Source organism: Erinaceus europaeus, chromosome 8 (genome assembly GCF_950295315.1).
Source record: "Erinaceus europaeus chromosome 8, mEriEur2.1, whole genome shotgun sequence".
NCBI classification, from domain to species: Eukaryota; Metazoa; Chordata; class Mammalia; order Eulipotyphla; family Erinaceidae; genus Erinaceus; species Erinaceus europaeus.
The window spans coordinates 7,136,582-7,161,281 of NC_080169.1; the positions used below are offsets into that span (position 1 = coordinate 7,136,582).

Genomic DNA, 24,700 nt, shown 5'->3' on the forward strand with positions numbered 1-24,700 from the left:
TCACTGCTTCAAAATAGAGAGGCATGTAACTTCAAATGTGTTGTCCCCCAGCTTCAATGCTGGGATGGTGAAGTGCTTAAAACTGAGTGATAGGCTTCAAGTAAGACTCTGAGAGCTTCATACGAGATGTTAAATTTCAGGGTAATGAAAGATGAACTTATGCCACACATTTTTTTTTTCAAGGATGTTCATTGTCAGGTATAATTGTTACTGGTTCAGTCCCAATTCTAATGTATCTAAATTATTATTATCACTATTATCTTTGCCTCCAGGGTTGTCTCTGGGGCTCTGTGCTGGCACTTTGAATCTACTGCTCCTGGTAGCCATTTTTTCCACTTTATTGGACAGAACAGAGAAAAATTGAGAGAGAAGGGGGAGATACAGAGTGGGGGGGAGGACATGCAGACCTGCTTCACCACTTGTGAAGCCTCCCCCCTGCAAGTGGGGAGCTGGGTGCTCGAACCTGGATCCTTGCGAGTGTCCTTGCATTTAGTACTATATGTGTTTCACCAGGTATGCTGCCACCCGCCTCCTCGTACCCAACTTATTTAGCCTTGTTATACTTTAAAAATCAGAGTGATCACTTTTTGTTTTTCTGACATTATATTTGTATTTTAAGGTGGTCTCTTGCCAATCATGAATATTTTGCTCTTCAGCATGCCGACAGTTCAAACTTCTATATCACGGAAAAGGTAGGTCAATGACGTTGTTTTATCTGGGACACTAACCTTTAAGGAAATTAAATGTCTTATGTTTCCTCTGTTCAAAACTAGACATGTTGATTAAACTTTTAGGTCTTTATTATGCTCGCAGAGAGAGACACTACAAAGCAAACAGCAGCTACTTGAACATCAACAAGGCAATAGTCCATTCAAGTGTGAAGACCAAATATGTTTATTTTGTCCTGCTTTAGCAATTACATTTGCCTTTCAACAGTGAGCATACTAATTATCTTTCTTACTGCTTGATTAAAGCATTTATTTGATACTTAATGGGTTGATCTAGCTAGTCCTTTCTCAGACTTATTTTAGAACAATTTCTAAGCCCTCCTGAAAGTAGCTAAAATGTGACAGGAAGTCTTATCAAAGATGGCATTGTGTAGGCAAGGAGTGTTTCCTGGCTCTCGTGAACTCTGCTTTCCTCTTGAGTGATATTTACTCATTAGGAAACTTGGAAGAGTAGGAGGGAATTGTGAAGACAACAGTGGTTTCAACAGCAACTAAAATTAATTAGATATTTCTGATAGAATGGAAGGCTAACATTTATTCCATCTTTATTATATGTAGAAGGCCTTATATACATTACATATGGCTTCTGCTTTTTCAACGTTTTATATTACACTCTTTTGCTTTCATAAAAAGACCTGTGTAATACCTGTGTTTGCCAACTGCAAGAAACTTGAACACAATCTTCTCATTTGCCATAACATCAGCCAACTTAGCCAGTATCTCAGGGATAGTAAATGGTAAAATTGAGCAAGTCTACGTCTTTGTCTTCTCATGCTACTTACTGGCCCCCAGCGTTATTGCTGAGGTTCAGTGTCAGCGCTATGAATCCACTGCTCCGTACAGCCTTTTTTCTTCCTTCCTTCCTTCCTTCCTTCCTTCCTTCCTTCCTTCCTTCCTTCCTTCCTTCCTTCCTTCCTTCCTTTCTTTCTTTCTTTCTTTCTTTCTTTCTTTCTTTCTTTCTTTCCTGGGTGCACTACTTCCCAGCTCCCACCCATGAACATTTCTAGAATTTGAACTCAGTGTTATGGAGGCATTGCTGAGATACATTGGAGTGAGTACTATGCTACTGGAACATATAGCCTTGTCCGGTAGGTTAGAACGAACAGCTTTTTTCAAGACAAAGTGGTTTACCTGTGGATGAATGTGAACTCAGGAAGGTTGAAGAACAAAACAACTCAAGTTTCAAACTTTGATCTAGGTCAGAGTGACCTTAAGGGCACTGGTGAAGTCACCTGGTGGTGTGAAGTGAAGGCAGTCACAAGAGTCCTGTCTCCACTCTCACTAATCTCTCTACCCTGAGGAGAATGCTGGGGACTTGGGATGGAGGGGGTTGGTTTAGCTGGGAGGGAGGACAGCCAGAGCCTGGAAATGCCCCCTTGAAACTCTTCCTTCATGGGTTAAAAAAAAAAAAAGAATCTATTCATGGGTTAAAAAAATTTTTTAAAAAATGAACAAGCTTGGTTACAGTCACATTAACATTTCAGTGTAATATGATGAAATAGATGAGTTATTTGTGAAATGGTTGTGTCACGTGCGATATGCACACATATGATACATTGTGTCAGACTGGACTTTTACCCTGGGATGCAGCCCAAAGCCATTATAGCATAAGCACTCCTACCTTTGATTAGTTTGTACTGGCTTCTATTCCATCCTGACTATCACGTCATAATGTCGGGAGACCTTGGTTTATTGGAGATTGCTGAGAGCATGATGGGTCCTCTGAATCTAGAATACGAGTATCTCATTGTGTAATGAAACTTTAAATTGCATGTCCTCAGAGACTCGGGTAGACAATGCCTTGGTTATCACTTAGGATTTTGAATTTTTATGGTTTTCTATGGAATTCTGATGTGAATACTCAGTCACTTAAAAAAAGGCTCTGGGCTGATTTTTCTAGAGAGACAGTCACTGCCTATCATAAGTAGAAATTGTGGACTAAATATTACTCCCGGTGTATTTGTGTGTGACTGATACTGGAACAATTTTAAAATCCATATGTGTGTGTTTCTGCTTTAGTTAAATTTTTCTCAGGCTAATGAGAAAACGATTAATTTTTGTCAGCCTCGTTATTTTCTGGGGAGTCTTCTTCTTTTTTGGGGGGGGAGATTAATGGTTTACAGTTGACAGTAAAATACAGTAGTTTGTACATGTGTAACATTGCTCAGTTTTCGATGTAACAGTCTGACAGCCCTTCACCCCAGGTCCTTCTCTGCCAGCGTGTTCCGGGACCTGGACACTCTCCCCCTAGCTCACCCCCCCTCACCCCAGAGTCCTTTACTTTGGTGCAATACACCAACTCCAGTCCAAGTTCTGCTTTATGTTTTCCCTTCTGTTCTTATTTTTCAACTTCTGTCTGTGAGTGGGACCATCCCATACTCATCCTTCTCTTTCTGGATTATCTCACTTAACATGATTCCTTCAAGTTTCATCCAAGATGAGGTGAAAAAGGGAAGTCACCATTTTTAGTTGCCTAGTAGTATTCCGTTATATACTACAACTTACTCAGCCACTCATCTGTTGTTGGACATCTGGGCTGCATCCAGGTTTTAGCTATTAAAAATTGTGCTATGAACATAGGTATATACAGCTCTTTTTAGATGTGTGTGTTTGGTTCCTTAGGATACATCACCAGGGGAGGAATTGCAGGGTCATAGGGTGGGTCCACTTGTAGCCTTCTGTAATTTCTTGAGACAGCTCTCCACAGGGGTTGGATTAATTTAAATTCTCACAAGAGGGTTCCTTTGTCCCCACAACCTCTCCAGCATTTGTTGTTGCTGTTGTTTCTTTTATTTATTTATTTATTTATTTATTTATTTATTTATTTATTCCCTTTTGTTGCCCTTGTTGTTTTACTGTTGTAGTTATTATTGTTGTTGTCGTCGTCGTTGGATAGGACAGAGAGAAATGGAGAGGGGAGGGGAAGACAGAGAGGAGGAGAGAAAGATAGACACCTGCAGACCTGCTTCACCGCCTGTGAAGCGACTCCCCTGCAGGTGGGGAGCCGGGGTTCGAACCGGGATCCTTATGCCGATCCTTGTGCTTTGCGCCACCTGCGCTTAACCCGCTGCGCTACAGCCCGACTCCCATTGCTGTTGTTTCTTATGTATTACATTCTCACAGGAGAATTCTCACAGGTATCTCATTGTTGTCTTTATTTGTATTTCTCTGACAATCAGTGGAAGTCTTGCTTTGCCAAAATAAATTCTTATTTTTTGTCATCGCCAAGGCTTTCTAGCTAACTTTCTCAGATAGAAAGGGGGAAAGAAGTAATTACAGAAGCCAGACCTCCCACCTTCTGCACCCCATAATACCCTGGGTCCATACTCCCAGAGCTTTAAAAAATAGGAATGCGGGAACTGGGCCGTAGCACAGTGGATTAAGCACACTTGGCACAAAGCTCAAGGACTGGCCTGAGGATCCCGTTTTGAGCCCCCAGCTCCCCACCTGCAGGGGAGTCGCTTCACAAACAGTGAAGCAGGTCTGCAGGTGTCTGTGTTTCTCTCCCCCTCTCTGTCTTCCCCTCCTCTCTCCAATTCTCTCTAGTCTATCTAACAACAATGACATCAACAACAATAATAATAACTACAACAACAATGAAAAACAACAAGGGCAACAAAAAGGGAAAATAAATATATATAAAAAAATAGGAACGCTCTCAGGGGAGGGATGGGATATGGGGCTCTGGTGGTGGGAATTATCCCCTTCTTATCCTATGGTCTTGTCAGTGTTTCCATTTTTTAAATACATTAAAATAAGAAAGACAAATAAATAAATTTTTAAAAAAAAGAAGGAAAGAGAAACAGAGACAAAAGAGAGAGGGAAAGAGACATAGCACTGAAACTTTCTCCAGCACCTTGTGGCAAGGGTGAAGACATTGTTAGTACTGAATATATATTGTCATCAGAGCTAATTGCTGGGGTTAAATGCTGGCACTATGAATCCATCACTCCAGATGGCTATCCCCCCATATATATATATATATATATATATTTTTTTTTTTTTTTGATAGGACAGAGAGAGATTGAGGGGAGAGAGGAAGAGGGACACTTGCAGCCCTGCTTCAGCACTCATGAAGCCTCCTCCCTGCAGGTAGGGAGTGGGGGCTCAAGCCCAGACAGGTGTGCACGCTGATTAGTGTGCTCCGCTGAGTGTGCCATCACCCAGCCCTCGTTTTTATTTATTTGTATAGCTTAGAATTGATTATACAAGCATCTGCCTATTAGCCCCTGTCCCTGTGCAGCAGGCAGTAACAGGGATTATTCTTTTATTGCCTATCTAGGGATGGAGAAGACTCATCCTCCAAATCATAGCCCTTTGCAAATCAAATGTCCTCAGTCCTTTCTGCAGCTGTCACGGGGTATGTGCTCTTGTGACCCTCCAGGAAGAACCTCAGATCTAGACATCACTGAAGCGTCTTAGCGTGTAGTCTATTTTCCATTATTTCCAAATAACCCTCAGTCTATTTTCCATTATTAAAAATCACATATTTAGTCTCATCTTAGTTATTTACAACCCAATGAGTTGTTTGGTAATATTTTCATTACCATAGTTACTGGTGACTAATTTTTAAAACTTTTGCGTGTTCTTAGTGACTGATGTGCCTTTGTATAAGAGGTAGGGTAGAGTCCCTTCCTCTGAAAGATATAAAATATACTTGTACTTTGAAAGAAGGAAAATTCTTCAGCCAGAATGTGACAAACTAACACTTTTTGTTTTATGACTAGTGGATGCTTAAGATGCTGCTCTGAGATCCTGAGAAGATACACTCCCCTCTTTTTTTTTTCACATTATCCAAGCCTGTTTTCCTAAATAGTCTTCATTTACTTATTAGACCACTCACTTTGGTTTTTCACTGCAGTGAGAAAAAATGTCAAATTGTTAAGCAGCATTCAGGATTACATGGAAATGCCTTAGAGCAAGTAAAGATTTGGCTACACATAAGTTTCATGTTCCGCCTTAGGTATGATGTCAGAGAGAGGGAGAGGGAGAGAGAAAGTTTAAAAAGTAAATCAGTCGTGCTTTGTAAGTTGCCTTTTGGCTTTTGGAGGAATAATTAAAAGAATTAGAGGGCCAGACAGTGGTGCACAAGGTTAAGTGCACATAGTACTTAGCAAAAGGACCCGCCAAGGATCAAGGTTCAAGCCCCCGGCTCCCCACCTGCAGAGGGGTCGCTTCACAAGTGATGAAGCAGGTCTGCAGGTGTCTCTCTTTCTCTCTCCTTTTCTATCTTCCCCATCCCTATCAAATTCTTCCTGTCATATCCAAAAAAAAAAAAAAAAATCAGAAAAAATGGCCACAGGAACAGTGGATTTTTAGTGCAGGCACCAAGCCCCAGTAATAACCATGGAAGCAAAAAAGAAAAAAATTGTGCTTATCTGATGATACCCACATACGTTGTGAAAGTTATCTACACCATCTAGCTGATTAATATTTCCCCTTATATATATATCATTGTTTCGGTGCTAGTTTGACTCTCTTGGTAATTTTCGGTTATATATGCAGTGTTACCAACTCGTCACCATATTTTACAATAGATCTCTAAATATGCTCATCTTATCTTACATTTTAAAGTCTGTGCCCCTTTACTAAACTCTTCATAATCCATTTCTTGCTTCACTCCTAAATCCTGGCAACCACTTTTCTACCCTCTGCTTTTATGAAATGCACTTTTATTTTGTAAGTTTCCACATGCACCTGGTACAGTCCATCCCTTCTCTTCCATAATGCCCTCAAGGCCCATCCATGCTGTTAAAAGGGATAGATGGGATTGGCTTGTTTCTCCTGGCTGGATAATATGCCATTCTATGTATATACGACTCATTTTACATCTTTATCAATTCATCTGCAGATGGACACTTATATTGTCTCCGTATTTTGGCTCCTGTGATATTTATGCAAGTACTGGTATCCCATCAGTATTCCAATTTCACTTCTTTTGGATACATACCCCAAAGTGGGATTTATGGATTATGTGGTAGTTGGAATTTTGTGAGTGTCTGTATATTTACTGCACTAATTTTGATTCCCACTGACAGTGCACAAAGGGTTTCTTTACTTTTTTAAAAAAAAAATGTTTTTTATTATCTTTATTTATTTATTGGACAGAGACAGACAAAAATCGAGAGAGAAAGGGATGACAGAGGGAGAGAGACAGAGAGACAGACACCTGCAGCCCTGGTCCACCACTCGTGAAGCTTTTCCCCTGCAGGTGGGGACCTGGGGCTGGAACCCGGGTCCTTGGGCACTGTAACGTATGCACTCATCCAGGTGCACCACCACCCGGCCCCAGTTTCTTTACTCCATGTCTAATAAATAATTCTGCTCCTCCTCTTCTTCCTCCTCCTCATCCTCTTCCCTCTCTCTTGATAACAGCCACTCTGACATGTAGGCAGAACATCCCATTGTGGTCTTGATTTGCCTTTTCTTAATGGTGTTTGTTATTTAGTGCCTGTGTGTGTAACTAATGGACATGAGTAAATCTTTGTTGCAAACATGTCTAGTGTTAGTTCCTCTGTCCATTTTTTTTTAATTGAACTGCCGTTTGCTATTGGTTTGTACAGTTTTTTTTTAATAGGGGGAATTCATGGTTTCTAGTCAACAGTAAAATAAAATACAGTAGTTTGTACATGTGTTACATTTCTCAGTTTTCCACATAACAATTCACCCCCCCACTAGGTCCTCCTCTGTCTTCCAGGACTTGAACTCCACACCACCCCTAACCTGAGTCCGTTACTTTTGGTGCAGTGCACCAAATCCAGTCTGGGTTCTGCTTTGCGTTTTCCCTTCTGTTCTTATTTTTCAACTTCTGTCTATGAGTGAGATCATCCCATATTCATCCTTCTCTTTCTGACTTATCTCACTTAACATGATTCCTTCAAGCTCCATTCAAGATAGGGTGAAGAAGGTGAAGTCATCATTTTTAATAGCTGAGTAGTATTCCATTGTGTATATAGACCACAACTTGCTCAGCCACTCATCTGTTATTCGACACCTGAGTTACTTCCAGGTTTTGGCTATTACAGATTGTGCTGCTATGAACATAGGTACACAGATCTCTTTGGATGGTTGTGTCTGGTTCATTGGGTGTGCAGGTCTTTAGTGCATTTTGGTCATTAGCCACTTAAGAGATAAATATTTTGCAAGTATGTTCTTTGATTTCACAGATTTCCTTTAGTTAATAATTTTCGTTGATGTAGTTCCACTTGGTTTTTTTTACAAATTGTGTTTGCTTTTAATATCCCAATGGAGTTTACTTTTTTAAAAGAATTAGATAAAATGTGTGTGGGGGTCAGGGGGAGTTGGGCATTGTGCACCATTTGGTTCCCATTTTCAGCCTATGGGTTCCTTATTTTCTTCCGAAGGAAACTTGGAGGGTGTTAGCACAGGCAGCCTTCCATTCTCTAGGCAGTAGGAGGATAGATTTACGCTTGCCTTTCTTACTGTTAATTTTCTGACTGTCCAAAGCAATGCCATTGTACAGATACTGTTTTCAGGCCAACAGGAAAATCACTTTGCTCTCCTTTAGTCCTGAGTGTTCAGGTTCAGTAGTTTCTGTACCAGACTAATTATACCTGAATTGAATCTAGAGAAATGAATTGGAAATGTAGTCATTAAAGGACAGAACATTGCTTATGAGCTGTTGTCATTGTCTCTGGCTAGTTTGTATGATTGTTTGGGGCTTGGTGTTAACACTTGCCCTGGACATTTGTTGAATACAGGCTTCTATCACCAAAGCATTTCACCTGAGCTCTTTTATTTGCATCTTGACGGCAAGGCAGTTAATTAGGTTTTATTGTTACCTGCTGTGTTTTATTGAGGGATTAGCTGACACTCCGGGGTAAAAGAAGCAGCTGGAATTTCATCCAAGAACTCTTTGGCTTCAGAGCTAGTAAGCTACACTTTCAGCCTGTGCTATGGGGCAGGCAGGGAATTTGGTGACCTGTACCATGCCATCCTCAGCTGGGAACCATACCAGTTTCTGTGCTAGAGACAGAAATGGACTCTGCCATTGTATTGTTTTGCTCCTTAATTTCCTCTGCATCCATACTGTATGTTTTGTATATATGTGTTTATTTTGCTTTTGTCTGATTGATTTTGTTCTCTCCATATTTTCATCCTCCTGGAAGTACTAGATTTCATATGCACCTTGACCCCCGAACCCAGTTTGACCACCAGTGCTGAATTAAGTGCTTTGTTTAAGTAGTTCCCGTAAGGTGCACTTACTACCAGTAGAGCCTTTTTTTTTCCCTTTCGATTTAAAACATGGCTATTATGTTCCAGAGAAGTCATTCTATCCCTGTACAGAGGGAGAGAGGATGGATGGCACTTCTAATTTGGGTCAGCTAACCCAAGTAGATAGTCTCTGGACAAATTGTGAACGTGGTGGGGGTAGACAGCATGATGGTTATGCAAACAGGTTCTCATGCCTGAAGCTTCCAAGTCCCAAGTTCAGTCCCCCTAACTACCACAAACTAGAGCTGAACAGTGCTCTGGTAAAACAAAACAAACAAAACAGAACAAAATAAAACAAAACAGACGTGGTCCGGGAGGTGGTGCAGTGAGAAAGCTTTGGACTCTCAAGCATGAGGTCCTGAGTTCCATCCCTGGCAGCACATGTGCCAGAGTGATGTCAGGTTCTTTCTCTCTCCTCCTATCTTTCTCATAAATAAATAAAATCTTAAAAAAAAAAACAAACCACAAAATCAAACAGAGAAAGAGAACATGGATTATCACGGAGTTGGCTCAGGACAGTTGTCATAAAAATGGATCATTGTTTTCATTCACAATATGGCCTTATAGTATGATAGACCTAGGCTGTCAAATTGAAGGCATGAGGGGTTTTGTGGTGGCTTACACCCACCTGTTTGTGTTGATGTCCTTTTTAGCAAAAGATAACCTGGGCCAACTGGTTCATCTTTTGTAAGGAGCTAAACTATAGAATATTGTGTCTTAAGAACACTACCTGAAAAAGATTGAGGAAGTTTCTATTATCTTGATTATTACAAGGAGGTATATATTCATTTTGTTTGATAGGATTATAGAACAATAGAAGTAATTTGGGTTTTGTTTTTCAAACTATGAGTCATGATTTATTGATGGATATCCAATAAATTTGGTATGTTGAAGGAACATTGAAAGTGGCTTTTATTGAGGTAGGAAAAGGTCAGAATATTATATGTATTTGTTTTGTGAAAATACTTATTCTAAGTACATTCATATTAATGTAGCAATAGTCTTAGCTAGGTTGTGATAAAAAGAAATCTTTGAAAACCACTGACCTTGGTCAGGGTGCATCCTGTTAAGTGTATATAGTATCATGCATAAAGACATGGATTCAAGCCCCTGACTTCCTCACCTGCAAGGGGGAATCTTCACAAGTAGTGATGCAGTGCTTTCTCTCTCTCTCTCTCTCTCTCTCTCTCTCTCTCTCTCTCTCTCTCTCTCTCCTTCCCCCTCACCCTCTATCCTTCCCACCCCTTCTCAGGTTTTCTTTGTCCTTTAACATATAAATAAATAAATACATAGTCACTGAAAATCATTACAGAGAGAGTGATTAACTATGGAGAGTGAGTGTGAAATTCTGTATGTTAGGAAGGAGTGTCAGGAAGCCTCAGATTGGGAGTGTGTTTTTCCCTGTAATGTAAGGTCTGCACAACGTATCACAGAATGCAATGTACACACACAACCACAGACACACACAGACAGATGTACACATGCACAGATGTGCGGTCACCACCAGTGAACAAAGTATAAAGCAAACTGAAGTCTGTCTTCTCCTGGGGAACCACTCTGCTTGACTGGCACCCAGGAGGGGCAGCTCTACGATTTGGCATCACATGTCACACCGGCATGTGGTTGCCGCTTTGGGATCAGAAGCGTTAAACCTTAATTTTTGTGCTTAAGGGCATCCTCCCATATTCTCTCCTGAGAATGTGAAACAAAGAGAGATGCAGTGGCTCCTGAAGTCTGCTAAAATGGTAAGGACGTAGGGAGTCTAAGTTGCTATGGTATCATGCCAGGTAAACCTTCCTGCAAGTTCAGTGCAGGGCCGGTTAACCTGAGCCGGAGGTACACAAGGTGTCTGTAGAAAGGATTGAGATAAGGCAAGTGGAGATGTGGGCCCAGGAGACAGCATAATATTTATGCAAAAGGCTTTTCATGCCTGAGGCTCCTAGATTCATTTTCTGGTACCACTATGAGCCAGTCCTGAGTAGTACTGTGGTAAGAAAAAGAAAAAAAAAAAAAGGAAGTGAAGATCCAGTTTTAGTTTGGTTTGCTATTACCAGAGCACTACTTAAGCCTGGCTTATATGGTAGTGACAGCAACTGAACCTCAGAGCCTCAGGCATGAAAGTCTTTTGCATAAACACTGTGCTGTCTTTTTGGGACAAACCGTTGGACTCACAGTTGTGATAGCCTGAGTTTGAGCCCATGCACCACTGTACCAGGGTGGTTTTCTGGTTCTCTCTTGCCTTCCCCCCCTCCTTCCTTGCCCATTAACACATAAATAAACATTTATTTTTAAAAAGAAGAAGAAAAATGAGAGGTGTAGCTAAAGGACCCTGAGGGAGTCAGAAGAAAGGAAAATGGAGGAGCTTGACATCCTGATTTCTCTCCCTCTCCATTCTATATTCTCCCTCTCCCACCTCCCTCTCTCCTGACCTTTCTTTCTTCAGGTCCTAGGAGCTCCGTATATGCTCAGATTTTTTGTTTTTTAATGGCCATCATGTTTATCATAAGGGTTCGGTTTCAGCACTATGAATCCGTTTCTCTCAGCAGCCATTCCTCACCCTCACCACCACCACCCCTTTTACAAATTTTTATTTTGATAGGACAGAGAGAAATTGAGATGGGAGGGGGAGATAGAGAGGGAGAGAGATAGACACCTGCAGACCTCCTTCAGCTCTTGTGAAGCATTCCCCTATGCAGGTGGCGAGTGGGGCCTTGAACATGGGCCATACATGCTCAGTTTTATCCCTCTGGGTTGCTTTCATTCTGATAGGGAAACTAAAAAGGAGAGGGGGATGAGAGAGAGGAAGAGAGAGAGGACACACATCAGAGCTATAGTGTCCCTCCATGCCATAAGCACCCCCCCATAACAATTCAACTTCCTCTGCCAGCATGTTGTAGGACCTGAACACTATCCCAAACCATAGAGTCTTTTTTTTATTTTCTTCTGCTACTATTTATCTTCTTTTTTATTTTCTATTTTATTTATTTATTTTTTGTTTTTATATTACAAAATTATATGTCAGCAGGGGCTTGAATCCACATCATTCCCACCACGGAGTTCTGAGTCTTCAGTCTCCCCACTGCAACCCACCACAGTTCCCCTAAGGTTGTAGACATGGGCCAACCATCTTCTCTACAACTTTCTGTCCACATTTATACATAGTTGCCCCTTCTTTTTCTGATGCACTCCTCTCTTCCCCTCTAAACCACTCATGACATCATAACTCCCTCCATATATCTCTCTCCTTTTCCTTCTTTCTCTCCGGGTGCTGATGGAGCTGGAGTGCAGAGTCCTCTTATCTTCATCCTATCACTTCTCCCCGGCTGGGAGTATGGATCAAGGTTGTTTATGGGGAGCAGAAGGCAGGAGTTCTGGCTTCTGTAGCTGCTTCTCCACTGAGCATGGGATTGACAGATTGATCCACACCCCCAGCCTGTTTCTATCTTTCCCTAGTGGACCAGAGCTCTGGAGATGTGAGGGTCCAGGACACATTGGTAAGGTCATCTGCCCAGAGAAGTCAGGATTGAGTCACGGTAGCATCTGTAACTTGGTGTCTGAAGGTGGCATGACCTAAGTTGAGAAAGGATGGTTAATGAACAGGAATCAAAAAGTAGGATTAATATGGGCCAGACCAAATCAAATCGATGGGGGTTACAGTCAACAATACTTATACGCCTTTCCCATATTTGGGAGCTACTCTCTTCCCTGATCCAGCTTTCTGGTTCTCCAGCCATGACATCATCTCCTCAGACAATAATTTAGATCCACCTGCATATCAGATTTCAGGCTTAGGGAAAAAAAAACAAAAAAAAAACCTAGTATAGCCACAGGCCCTTTGGAATATAACTAAAATATGCCTACTAGCTATCTACAAAATGGAGCCCCCCCAACTCTTCATCTGCACTATTCCAGCCTTTAAGTTCATGATTGCTCAACAATTTGTTTGGCTTTATATGTTAACTCTCTTTTCAGCCACCAGTGTCCAGATGCCAGCAGGATGCCGACCAGATTTCCCTGGACAGACAACCCCATCAGAGTGCCCTGGAGCTCCGCTAGGGAAGCTCTCTTACTAGGGAAAGAGAGAGGCAGACTGGGAGTATGGATCGACCTGTCAACGCCCATGTTCAGTGGGGAAGCAATTACAGAAGCCAGACCTTCCACCTTCTGCATCCTATAATGACCCTGGGTCCATGCTCCCAGAGGGATAGAGAATAGGAAAGCTATCAGGGGAGGGGATGGTATACTGAGTTTTGGTGGTGGGAGTTGTGTGGAGTTGTACCCCTCTTATCCTATGGTTTTGTTAATGTTTCCTATATATATATATATATATATATATATATATATATATATATATATATATGTGATTAAAGCAGATGAGATTAGGGATTTTAGGGTAGAAGAAAGCTAGAAACCATTTTAGGCATGTTCCTGGAGGCACTCAACTATGGTGGTTTTGATTGAGTTTGGTAGCTAGCCTGAGGCTGGATAAGAATACTGTCAGAGAGAATGATGTTAAAGTAGAGAAAAGGGCTAGAAAGTTGAATTAGGGCAGGGAGTAGCTCCCTTTCTTGTAAAAAAAAAAATTCCCACAGAGTCTTTTATTTTATTTCAGTACACCAACTCCAGACTAGTTCTGCTTTGTGTTTTCCCTTCTGTTCTTACTTTTCACCCTCTGTGAGTGAGATCATCCCATATGATTCCTTCAAGCTCCAGCCAAGATGCAGTGCAGAAGTAAAACCAACATCTCCTGCCTGTTGCCAGAGTGTAAACGTTGGCCACACACCTGGCAAAGCATGCTGGCAGCCTGATGAGTGGTGTCTCCATCCAGCCTAGTGTTTGCTGTGAAAGGGAAGACCCTTTGCAGCTTTTCAGTCCTACCCCTTTAGCCACCTGATGCAAGTAGAGTTACCCTGTCTATAGAATCTTCATGAAGTGGGTGGTGGCTCACCTGGTCGAGCGCACATGTTACAGGGCTCAAGGATGCTGATTTAAACCCCCAGTCCCCACCTGCGAGAGGGAAGCTTTGTGAGTGGTGAAGCAGTGCTGCAGGTGTCTCTCTGTCTCTTTCCCTCTCTATATTCCTTTTCCCCCCAATTTCTGGCTGTCTCTGTGCAATAAGTAAAGACAACAATTTTTTAAAAAGAATATCCATTAGATAACCATTTTAATTTGAATAAACTCAGGCCCTAGAGCATTGTAAACTCCCTAAGCTAGCCACATAACCCTGTATAGTATTCCTTCTCCTGCTGCCCGTGACTAGAGCGTGTGTTTTCTAAGCAGAAGCTACTCTTTTGGTCTCAGAAGCTACATACACCTCAGCCAGGTGTGACTCACACCAGCTATCACCTGTCTGACCTGAATATTGCTAGTGACTGACTTTCCACAGGCGGTGACAGCCAAGAAGAATGTCCCTGCTTCCCATCCTGCCTTGTGCCTTCGGCTCTGCTAGGCTCCATGATTCCAAGCACTTCTCTTTTGCTGCCCCTTTACTTTTCTTTTCTTAGATCAGCTGCCTGCACCATGACCTTTTGAACAAGGACTCTATCTTCCTTGCTTTCTGATTTTTGGCTCATGACCAGACCTGACTATTGTTAAAAATGCACTCTGCTGTATAAGCCACTTCTGTGACTATCCTTGGTCTTTGAGGAATTCTTTTTTCTCCTAGACAAGATGCTTGTCCTGCACCGTCCAGTTTATAACCTAAGACTATGCCAGGCAGAAAAACTCCAGGCATGCCTATGTTTGATAACCGACACAAGTATTGACTTCCTGAATGCTCCCAGAACTGTGCTGAACTCCAAGTTGGCCTCAACGTTAAGGACAGAAGAATGCTAACTCTCCAATTAGCAAGTCGTAAGTGCCAAATGTTAGAGACTGGATCTAGGTTAGTTCAGTGTGTGTAGGAGGAAGATAAACTAGGCATATTCACTTGTCCTTATTGATGTGTTTTTAGTTTTCATGCACTTGGCACCAGGATGCTGCACATGTGTGATTCATGATTCTGCCACTCTCAGGTCTGCTTGGTCAATTTTACACAGAGAAAGGGAGGGGGAAGAGCAAGACGAGTAGAGAAAGAAGGAGGTGTCCTGGCATTGAGTCTATGGCACACCCAGTTAAGCGCACATAACACTAAGCACAAGAACCCTCACAATGATCCGGGTTCGAGCCCCTGCTCCCTACCTACAGCGGGATGATTTTACAAGCAGAAATGCAGGTCTGCAGGTTTCTGTCTTCCTCTCTCCCTCTGTATTACCTACTCCTCTCTTAATTCCTCTCTGTCCTAGCCAATACAAAATGATAAACATGGCCGCTGGGAGCAGTGGATTTGTAGTGCAGGTGTCGAGTCCAGTGATAACCCTGGAGGCTCAAAAAAAAAAAGTATCCTAACACCACTACACAGTTCCTGTTGATTCTTTCCCTTGGACTGCATTGCTTCCTTGCTCCTATGCTTCTGTGTGGTGCCAGGGTCAAGCCTAGGTCCTTCCGGGTGGTCCAATGAGTGCCATACTGGGTGAGCTCTTTCCTGGCTCCCTCACCAAGGTTTCAGTATAGAGGTAAAGAGAGAGTTGATATGTCAGTTGATATTGATGAAGGCCATGCTTGAAAAAAAATTATTAGGGGTATGATTTAGGACTCAGTTTGGTTTTCAGTTTATATTTTTGGACCACTATCATTCACATTAATATGCATGGATGATGTCTGCTATGATTCGCATTAACATGTAGGGATAATGTTTACTATTTGGTAGCAGCATGAATAGACAGAGAATTAGACTTTGTGAAATAAGTAGGAATAAGACAAACATCTAATTTCACCTATGTGTGGTAGCTAGATGAAGAAAGCAAATACACTGAGCTTTTAGACAAGTAATATCTTTTAAGTACGACCTGAACTTTAGTGCTTTAGTTTTTTTTAAAAATATTTATTTACTTATTTATTTTCCCTTTTGTTTCCCTTGTTGTTTTTTCATTGTTGTTGTAGTTGTTGTTGTTATTGATGTCGTTGTTAGATAAGACAGACAGAAATGGAGAGAGGAGGGGAAGACAGAGAGGGGAGAGAAAGATAGACACCTGCAGACTTGCTTCACCACCTGTGAAGCGACTCCCCTGCAGGTGGAGAGCTGGGGGCTTAAACTGGGACCCTTGGGCGGGTCCTTGCACTTTGTGTCACGTGAGCTTAACCTACTACACTACCACCCGGCTCCCTTTAGTTTTTTTTTAAACAATTCTTTAAGATATAGCCCATCACAGTTTCTAGCTATTTAAAATGTGCAATGCAGTGGCTTCTATTTACAAAGTTGCACAATAGTTTGCTTTTTATTCAGTAAAAGTATATCATATATAAAACATATCAAATTGTAACCTAGTATTTTTTTTTCTTCCAAAGCAGCATAACCAATTCATATATGTGTATCACCACCTCAAATCTAGAGATTCTATTAAAGTACATCAATGGTTGGGCTCAATAATTTTTAACAAATCCCAGATCTTACTGCCGTGTTTGTAAGTACCACCATACACATGAGCATCTTCTGGGTTTTTCCCTTTATTCTTGTTTTGTCAAGAGACTATCCCATGAATTCTCATTGGCTTGCAGGTCTAAGCTCCTGAATTCGGGCATCCTTTTGATTGGTTTCAGTGTTGATGAGACAGAAGGAGGCTCAATGTCCTTGCACATCAGGCTATCAAGATGCATCCCAGTCTAATGCCAGTCAATTATTTCCTTTTATTATCCTTTTATTTCCTTAACGTTTGCTTACTATTTCCCAGATACATATTTTCTTTTCTCTTTCGTGAAACAATACTCATTTAGAATTCAGTCCTCTTCTCCCTTTTATCTTCCCTGTTATATGTCAGGTCCTAGATTAGGTGCTTAGGATAAAGAGAAGAAATGACATATTCACTGATTCTTAGATGAGATTTTAACAGCAAATTCACAGTGTGAAGCTGTGCCCTTAGAGGGCTGTCATTGCAGGAGAGGCATCCTCTTCTCCTTACTAATCTTAAATTCTTGGAGTCGAAAGAAACCTTGGCTGCTTAACTGGAATACTCTTAACCTCAGTTTTAGAGCTTTGATTCTGAATTCAGCCCTCTTCTAAACCTCTTCCATTCACCCTGATACAAAAGGAATTATTGTCTCCTGGATTCCTGTATTAGTTAATGAGAGATCTGCCTTTTTTTTTTTTTTTTTTTTTGTTACCTTAAACTGCGGCTTAACTGTTTTATTTGTGTGATAATTTGCGATTTCCCATCAGTGGGATCCCAAGCTCCAAGTGCCTTACAATCAAAAGCTGCGTGTTCTGCCTTGGGGTTCCTGATCGTGGTTTTCATGCTTCCTTGAGCTTTATATGGAGGTGTTTGAGGAAGTTTGGTTGCTGATTTTCTACAATACAATTACTTTTTTTTTAATTTAATTTTATTTATTTTGTTGCCCTTGTTGTTTTATTGTTGTAGTTATTATTGATGTCGTTGTTGTTGGATAGGACAGAGAGAAATGGAGAGAGGAGGGGAAGAAATGGAGAGAGCGGGAGAGAAAGACAGACACCTGCAGACCTGCTTCACCGCCTGTGAAGGGACCTGCCTGCAGGTGGGGAGCCGGGGGCTCGAACCGGCATCCTGACGCCAGTCCTTGAGCTTAGCGCCACCTGCGCTTAACCCGCTGCGCTACAGCCCGACTCCCTACAATTACTTTTGTAAGATTAGACAGTCAGGTTAGTAGCATGGTAAATTATGTACGGTGTTGACTAATTCAGTTATCAGAATATGGGCATGCACTTTCAGATTGTTCACAGTGGAGGAGATGGCAGAATGCATAAATGACCCTTCATGCTCTTCTTACATCCTTAAAAAAAGTGTTAATGGTTTCTGTTGGCTCTTACTGCCTCCCAACTGGCTATCTTTTCCAAACTTAGTGTATGTATGTATGTATGTACATGTATGCATAGTCACATACATAATCACATACATACTGTGCTGGATAAGATTCAATAATATTTTTTAAATGCTTGCAATTTAATTGTAGGATATTTAAACCCAATCTCATGGAATCAAACACACCTTAGTAAAAAAAAAAACTATATCTAAGAATTTGATCAGTTGTAGGAATCCATCTTCAGTTCATACCAATAGCAGTGGAGAAGGAAAAAGATGCAGACCTTCTGGTGTCTTCTGTTATACAAACAAATCATTCTAATGCAAATGATCATGCAGTAACATAAACTAAAAGTCAATGTGCTTGTTTTTATTTTCATGATAGCAAATCACAGTCTTCAAGAACCAAATTACTGGGGGGACTGAGTGGTGGCACACATATCTCCATACCAAAGGATCTAGGTTCAAGGCTCCCCACTGTCCACCTGCAGGGAGGATGCTTCATGAGTGGTGAAGCAGGTCTGCAGGTATCTCTCTTTCTCTCTCCCTCTTTCTCTCCCTTCCCACCTCAATTTCTCTCTGTCCTGTCAAGTAAAAATAAAATAGAAAGATTTAAAAAAAAAAAAAAAAAAAAAAAGGAAAAAATGGCCACCAGGTGCCATGGATTTCCTAGTGCTGGCACCAAGCCTCAGTGCTAACCCTGATGGCGATTAAAAAAGAAACAAACAAGAAAACCCAAATTACTGTGTGAGAGATGATTCAACTATGTCAATGTTCCATTCTGAGAAAGTAAGTACTTTATTTTAAAATAAGGGATCTATTAATGTTAATATAGTTCTTGTATCTTTAGTTATTTATTTTAGACGGGGACTCTGATACAGCAGTGATCATAGAGTAGGAGAGAGAGAGAGATCTAGCTTTAGTTGCATACTTTTAGGGTGTCTATGTAGGAGAATATTGGCAATGACTTCTGAACCTTTTTGGCATCCTTCCTTCAAAACTAGCTTAGTCTCTCTCGCTCTCCCTCTCCCTCTCTCTCTCTCCTCTCTTTCTCTCCCCCTCTCCATCCTTACATGAAAGGGAAGTTTAGGCTGTATCCCCATCCCCACCCCCACCATGGTGGCACCATAATTTTCAATCACCAAGGAATAATTGAATACAGTTGGTTAAAGTCAGAATTAGATGTACATCTGGTGAAAGCAAGCTACTAAGAACAAAAAGTTGCTGCAAAAATTTTGACCAGCAGGAAAAATGCTTTCAAGTATGTCATCTTGTATTTGCTATGTCTTGGGCCTTTTGGGACCATATCCTGGATAGCCTATACACAACAAAAACTGCTTTCTCAGAGATCTGGAGCCTGGGAAGTCCCAGATGAAGGCATCTGAGTATTGTGATTCTGTGAGGGCATACTTGTTGATTCAAAGATAACTGCTCCAGGATATGTCTTTGCAAAATGGAGAGACTTGATAAAGCTCTCTGGTATCTGTTACATAAGGGTGGTAATATCAGTCATAGAAGTTCTACCCTTATGACCGCATCACTGCCCAAGGGCAGCTACTCCAAGCGTCACCATACCAGATATTAGGGTTTAAAAAATGAATTTAGTTGTGGATATAGACGCTTGTAAACCAGCAGTGTTTCATTGTCAATCTCCAGATCTTTTGAATTCCTCTAAAACAAGAAGCGAAATATGTTTGAAAGTATTTATTTATTCTTTATTTACTTAGAGAATATTATAACACTCAGTCATAGGCGATGCCGTGGGTCAAATCCAGGCCTCAGCATGGAAAATAAACACTCCACCTGCTGAGCTAAATTCCTGGCCCAGACACTTTTTTTCTCTTCAATTTTTAGTATTATTCACATTTACTTGAAGATCATACTAAATTGTTCCCAGTTCTGTGACTGAATACTGAGGCATAGGGTGAGATAGGTCAAGATGGTCAAAATTTTATTTATAAAATGGAAACACTGACAAGATCATAGGATAAGAGGGGTACAACTCCACACAGTTCCCATCACCAGAACTCCCTATCCCATCCCATCCCCTGATAGCTTTCCTAGTCTTTATCCCTCTGGGAGTATGGATCCAGGGTCATTATCAGGTGTTGAAGGTGGAAGGTCTGGCTTCTGTAATTGCTTCCTTGCTGAACATGGGCGTTGACAGACCGACCCATACTCCCAGCCTGTCTCTCTTTTTCCCTAGTGGGGCAGGGATCTGGGGAAGCGGGGCTCCAGGATACATTGGTGGGGTTGTCTGTCCAAGGAAGTCCGGTTGGCATCATGGTAGCATCTGGAACCTGGTGGCTGAAAAAAGAGTTAACATATAAAGCCAAACAAATTGTTGACTGATCATGAACCTGAAGGCAAGACTATTGCAGTTGAAGATTTGGGGGTCTCCAGTTTGGAAATAGCTAGTATGCATGCAGACCTCACATTTTCTGATTATGCTCAGGGGTCATTCAGTACTAACATCAGGTCGCAGTCCATTGTTTCCTCTCCTGGAGTGTCAGCTTACCTCTCTTTTGTTGTCCTTGCTCTGAGTGGCTCGAACTAAATTGGCACTTAATTTTCTGAAGTCTTCTCTAGAAACATTTTTGAGTGGTTTTAGGCATTCTAATTAGAGTTTTGGAACTGGATGTGAACTGTCATTTAAAACCATTTAGTATCTCTAGAGACATCTCGGAAGACTGTGTACTTATTTCAGGATAAAGGGCGGGGGAAAGGCAGCTGAAGTTGACTCACCTAAATGAGGGTGGACACAAGTACAAAGGATAATGACTGCCACCAGTACCACTCAGATGCCAGCTCATTTTACAACATGTCATTTCATTTAGTGTTGGGCACAGGCTATAACATGACAATCACACTAGCAGCAAACTCCCTAACTTGTGATTGTGAAGATACGACTTCTGGAATTGCAGGCAAAGACAAAAGCAGACGTTATCATGATTCCATGTTCTCCAGTTCAATTATTAAATTAATGAATAGATTGATTCAAGTATTGAAACCCGTAACTGGATAGTTTTGTGTAAATACTGAATGTGTGATGGGATGTCCTTCCAGGCAAGCACAAATGCTTATCTACCACAAGTGACCCTAAAGGTACCAGAAATCCCTTTCTAAACAAAACTAGCAAGAGAAAGAAAAGAATCCATTATTATTGGAGATATTAGTTCTGAGAATGACTCTTTAACTCTTATAATGTGCTCCAAAGCCAGAAACATAATTTTAAATTTCCTAAACACAATATTCCCTTCATATTTTCTACTTCTGAAAGGAGACTTTTTTTAAAGTAGAGAGAAGCAGATAGAGACCGAGTGAAACTGAGAAAGGAAGGAGGAAGACAGAGAAGGAAAGACATTAGAGAGATACCTACAACATTGTTTCACCACTTGTGGGGTCTGGGGGCTGAAATCTTGGGCCTTACATACTTTTATGCCTGTGCTTAACCAGCTATACTACTGCTTGGCACCTAAATTTAGTTTTGAATAGATAATAAAATCAGTTTTTCAAAGTTTTAGAGTGGGTATATAATATAAACACCCAGTATGTCTGTCAAAGTTAAGATAAAATATTTTTAAAATATATTTTTACTTGTTATTGGATAGAGACAGGGAGATAGAGATGGAGAGAGAGAGAGAGAGAGAGAAGGAGAGAAAAGGAGAGAGACCTACATACAGTCCTGTGTAACCACTTGTGAAGTTTTCCCTCTACAGGTAGGGACCAGGGGCTTGAACTTGGGCCCTCGTACACTGTAATATGTGCACTGAACCAGGTGCAACACCACCTGGTCGCAACATAAAATCTTATGACACTAGTTACCAAATAACTTAAAGCATCTTTAAGTTTTTTTTTGTTTAAATATATTTCTAGGTTTCATCAGGATGATCTCATGACTATTAATGCTGAGAACATTTCGTTACAGTCTTTTTAAAACAATTTATTTATTTATTTGGAAGAGAGAGAGGGAGACAGAGAACCAGAACAGCATTCTGGCACATACACTGCCAGGGCTTGAATTCAGGGCCTCATGCTCGTGAGTCTAATGCTTTATCCACCTCTTAGGCTGTTCGTTACATTCTTTGCTCTACACGGTTAGATTTACTGGGCTAACTCACCAGGACTAGACACAGCTAGGTCTCCTCAAACTTGTCATCATCATCGGTAGGACCGTAGTAAAGAATATTTCATGAATAGAGTGGATATATTTATTTTCCAGAACTCAAAACGCAATGGATAACTAAGGTTAGCATGACCTAGGCCCTGTCACATATTATTTCTTTTTAGAACTTAGGATTTGGATGGGTGGCTTGGTATCTTCAGTTGCACAGTTTCTGAGTGTCAGATTTCAAGCTGAAATCAAGGTTTTCTAAATTATAATGAAGTTACATTTTAGCAGATTTCATAGTTCAGGAATTAGAGAGTTGCATGATTTATATGACTTTTAAGATACTATTTTTGAACTGTTTAAGCATCCATGAAACAATAAGCAATAACTGTGACCCTGGCTTCATTGTTCTTAACTTGAGCTGTCAAATTAAGTTATCTTTAAGCAAATCTCAATAGGAAACATTTCATGTCCTCTATCTTTGTGCATATATTTACACTTCTTAGAAACGTGTCATTGACTGGGAAGATTGTGCTGCTTTATTTTAAATCAGGCGTAAATCCACCCACTCACAAAACTCTAAGCAAGTCTACTGCTTCTGCACCTGTGTGTTTAGCTCAGGGCAGATCAGAGAGACTTCCAGCATATAGGTTTGGGAGGATGTCAAGAGTCTAATAACAAATCGTCTTTTTTTTTTTTTTTTTTTCTGTAAGCCTTGGCTTCCTTTGACTAATTTCCAATATTTATTATAAAGAATGGAAATTGAGGAGAGATATTAGCGATACAGATTTCAATGAAAAAATGTGTACTACTGCTACCCCCCTCAAGCATCTAGAGAGATTCCTGAGTTTTCCAGATGAACTCTCAGAAATAATAACCTTTAACAGCTACAAGTTGTGTGTGGTAGGCAGAACTATTTTTAAAAAAATTATTATTAGTGATTTAATAATGATTAACACAGGAGTCGGGCGGTAGCGTAGTGGGTTAAGTGCACGTGGCACAAAGTGCAAGGACCAGCGGAAGGATCCAGGTTCCAGCCCTCAGATCCCCACCTGCAGGGGAGTTCCTTCACAGGCGGTGAGGCAGGTCTGCAGGTGTCTGTCTTTCTCTTCTTCTCTCTGACTTCCCCTCCTCTCTCCATTTCTCTGTCCTATCCAACAACAACGACAACAACAATAACTACAACAATAAAACAAGGGCATTAAAAGGGAATACATAAATAAAAATATTTAAAAAATAATGATTAACATGACTTTTTTTTCCTTTTTTTTATTGGGGAATTAATGTTTTACATTCAACAGTAAGTACATTGGTTTGTACATGCATAACATTCCCCACTTTCCCATATAACAATACAACCCCCACTAGGTCCTCTGAATCCTTCTTGGATCTGTATTCTCCCCACCCACCCACCCCAGAGTCTTTTACTTTGGTGCGATATGCCAATTCCATTTCAGGTTCTACTTGTGTTTTCTTTTCTGATCTTGTTTTTCAACTTCGGCCTGAGAGTGAGATCATCCCATATTCATCCTTCTGTTTCTGACTTATCTCACTCAACATGAATTTTTCAAGGTCCATCCAAGATCGGCTGAAAACAGTGAAGTCACCATTTTTTACAGCTGAGTAGTATTCCATTGTGGATATATACCACGACTTGCTCAGCCACTCATCTGTTGTTGGACACCTGGGTTGCTTCCAGGTTTTGGCTATTACAAATTGGGCTGCCAAGAACATATGTGTACACAGATCTTTTTGGATGGATATGTTGGGTACCTTAGGAATATATCCCCAGGAGAGGAATTGCACGGTCATAGGGTAGATCCATTTCTAGCCTTCTGAGAGTTCTCCAGACTGTTCTCCACAGAGGTTGGACCAATTGACATTCCCACCAGCAGTGTAGGAGGGTTCCTTTGACCCCACACCCTCTCCAGCATTTGCTGCTGTTAGCTTTTCTGATGTATGACATTCTCACAGGAGTGAGGTGGTATCTCGTTGTTGTTGAGCCAGATGTTGTTGTGCGCGGGCCGCAGAGAAGAGAGAGGGGGTCCGGAGCGAAGAGGAAACACAAATCTTTATTTGCACTGGCACCTCAGAGTTGGGTGCTATAGAAGCAGGTTGGGCCACGTGGAGGTAGTGAAAATGGCCGCCTCACGCAGTAACCTTTCCTGCGTCTGAACACAGGAGTGAAGTGCTGGCAAGAGAGAGAGGTGCGGAAGAAGAAGGGCTTTTATAGGAGCAGCTTTCGTGAGAATGGGAAGGGGGAGGAGTAACCATAGCACTCCAGGATAGGATGATAACTCTGGTGAGAATGGGAGGGGGGAGGAGTAGCCAAAGCACTCCTGATATCACGGGATATAGACAATGTCCTGAGGGCATAACATGGCGGAACAGGCACTCTGAGAATGTCCCAACTCTCACGGGAACTAGCAGTAGCCTGAGGGGACAACATGGCAGATGTGACTGCATCGGCATAATTTCCCAGCACATTGTTTTCTTTATTTGCATTTCTCTGACAATCAGAGACTTGGAGGATTTTTTCATGTGTTTCTTGGCCTTTTGGATCTCTTCTGTGGTGAATATTCTGTCCAAGTCCTCCCCCCATTTTTGGATGGGGTTATTTGTTGTCTTGTTGTTGAGTCTGGCAAGCTCTTTATATATATTGATTATTAAACTCTTGTCTGATGTATGGCTTGTAAAGATTGTCTCCCATTTTGTGAGGGGTTTCTTGGTTTGGGTAGTGGTTTCTTTTGCTGTGA

At 41.2% G+C, this 24,700-nt stretch overlaps 1 protein-coding gene across 2 annotated transcripts in view; it reads left to right on the top strand.

The window, feature by feature from the left end:
- The window catches only part of LOC103124484 (engulfment and cell motility protein 1), a 131,892-nt gene that overhangs the window by 25,371 nt on the left and 81,821 nt on the right, over positions 1 to 24,700 (top strand). For both annotated transcript variants that reach the window (XM_060195863.1, XM_060195864.1), the window contains exon 4: positions 620 to 692. In XM_060195863.1, the coding sequence (XP_060051846.1) occupies positions 620 to 692 (73 nt within the window). The remainder of the gene's footprint in view (positions 1 to 619; positions 693 to 24,700) is intronic.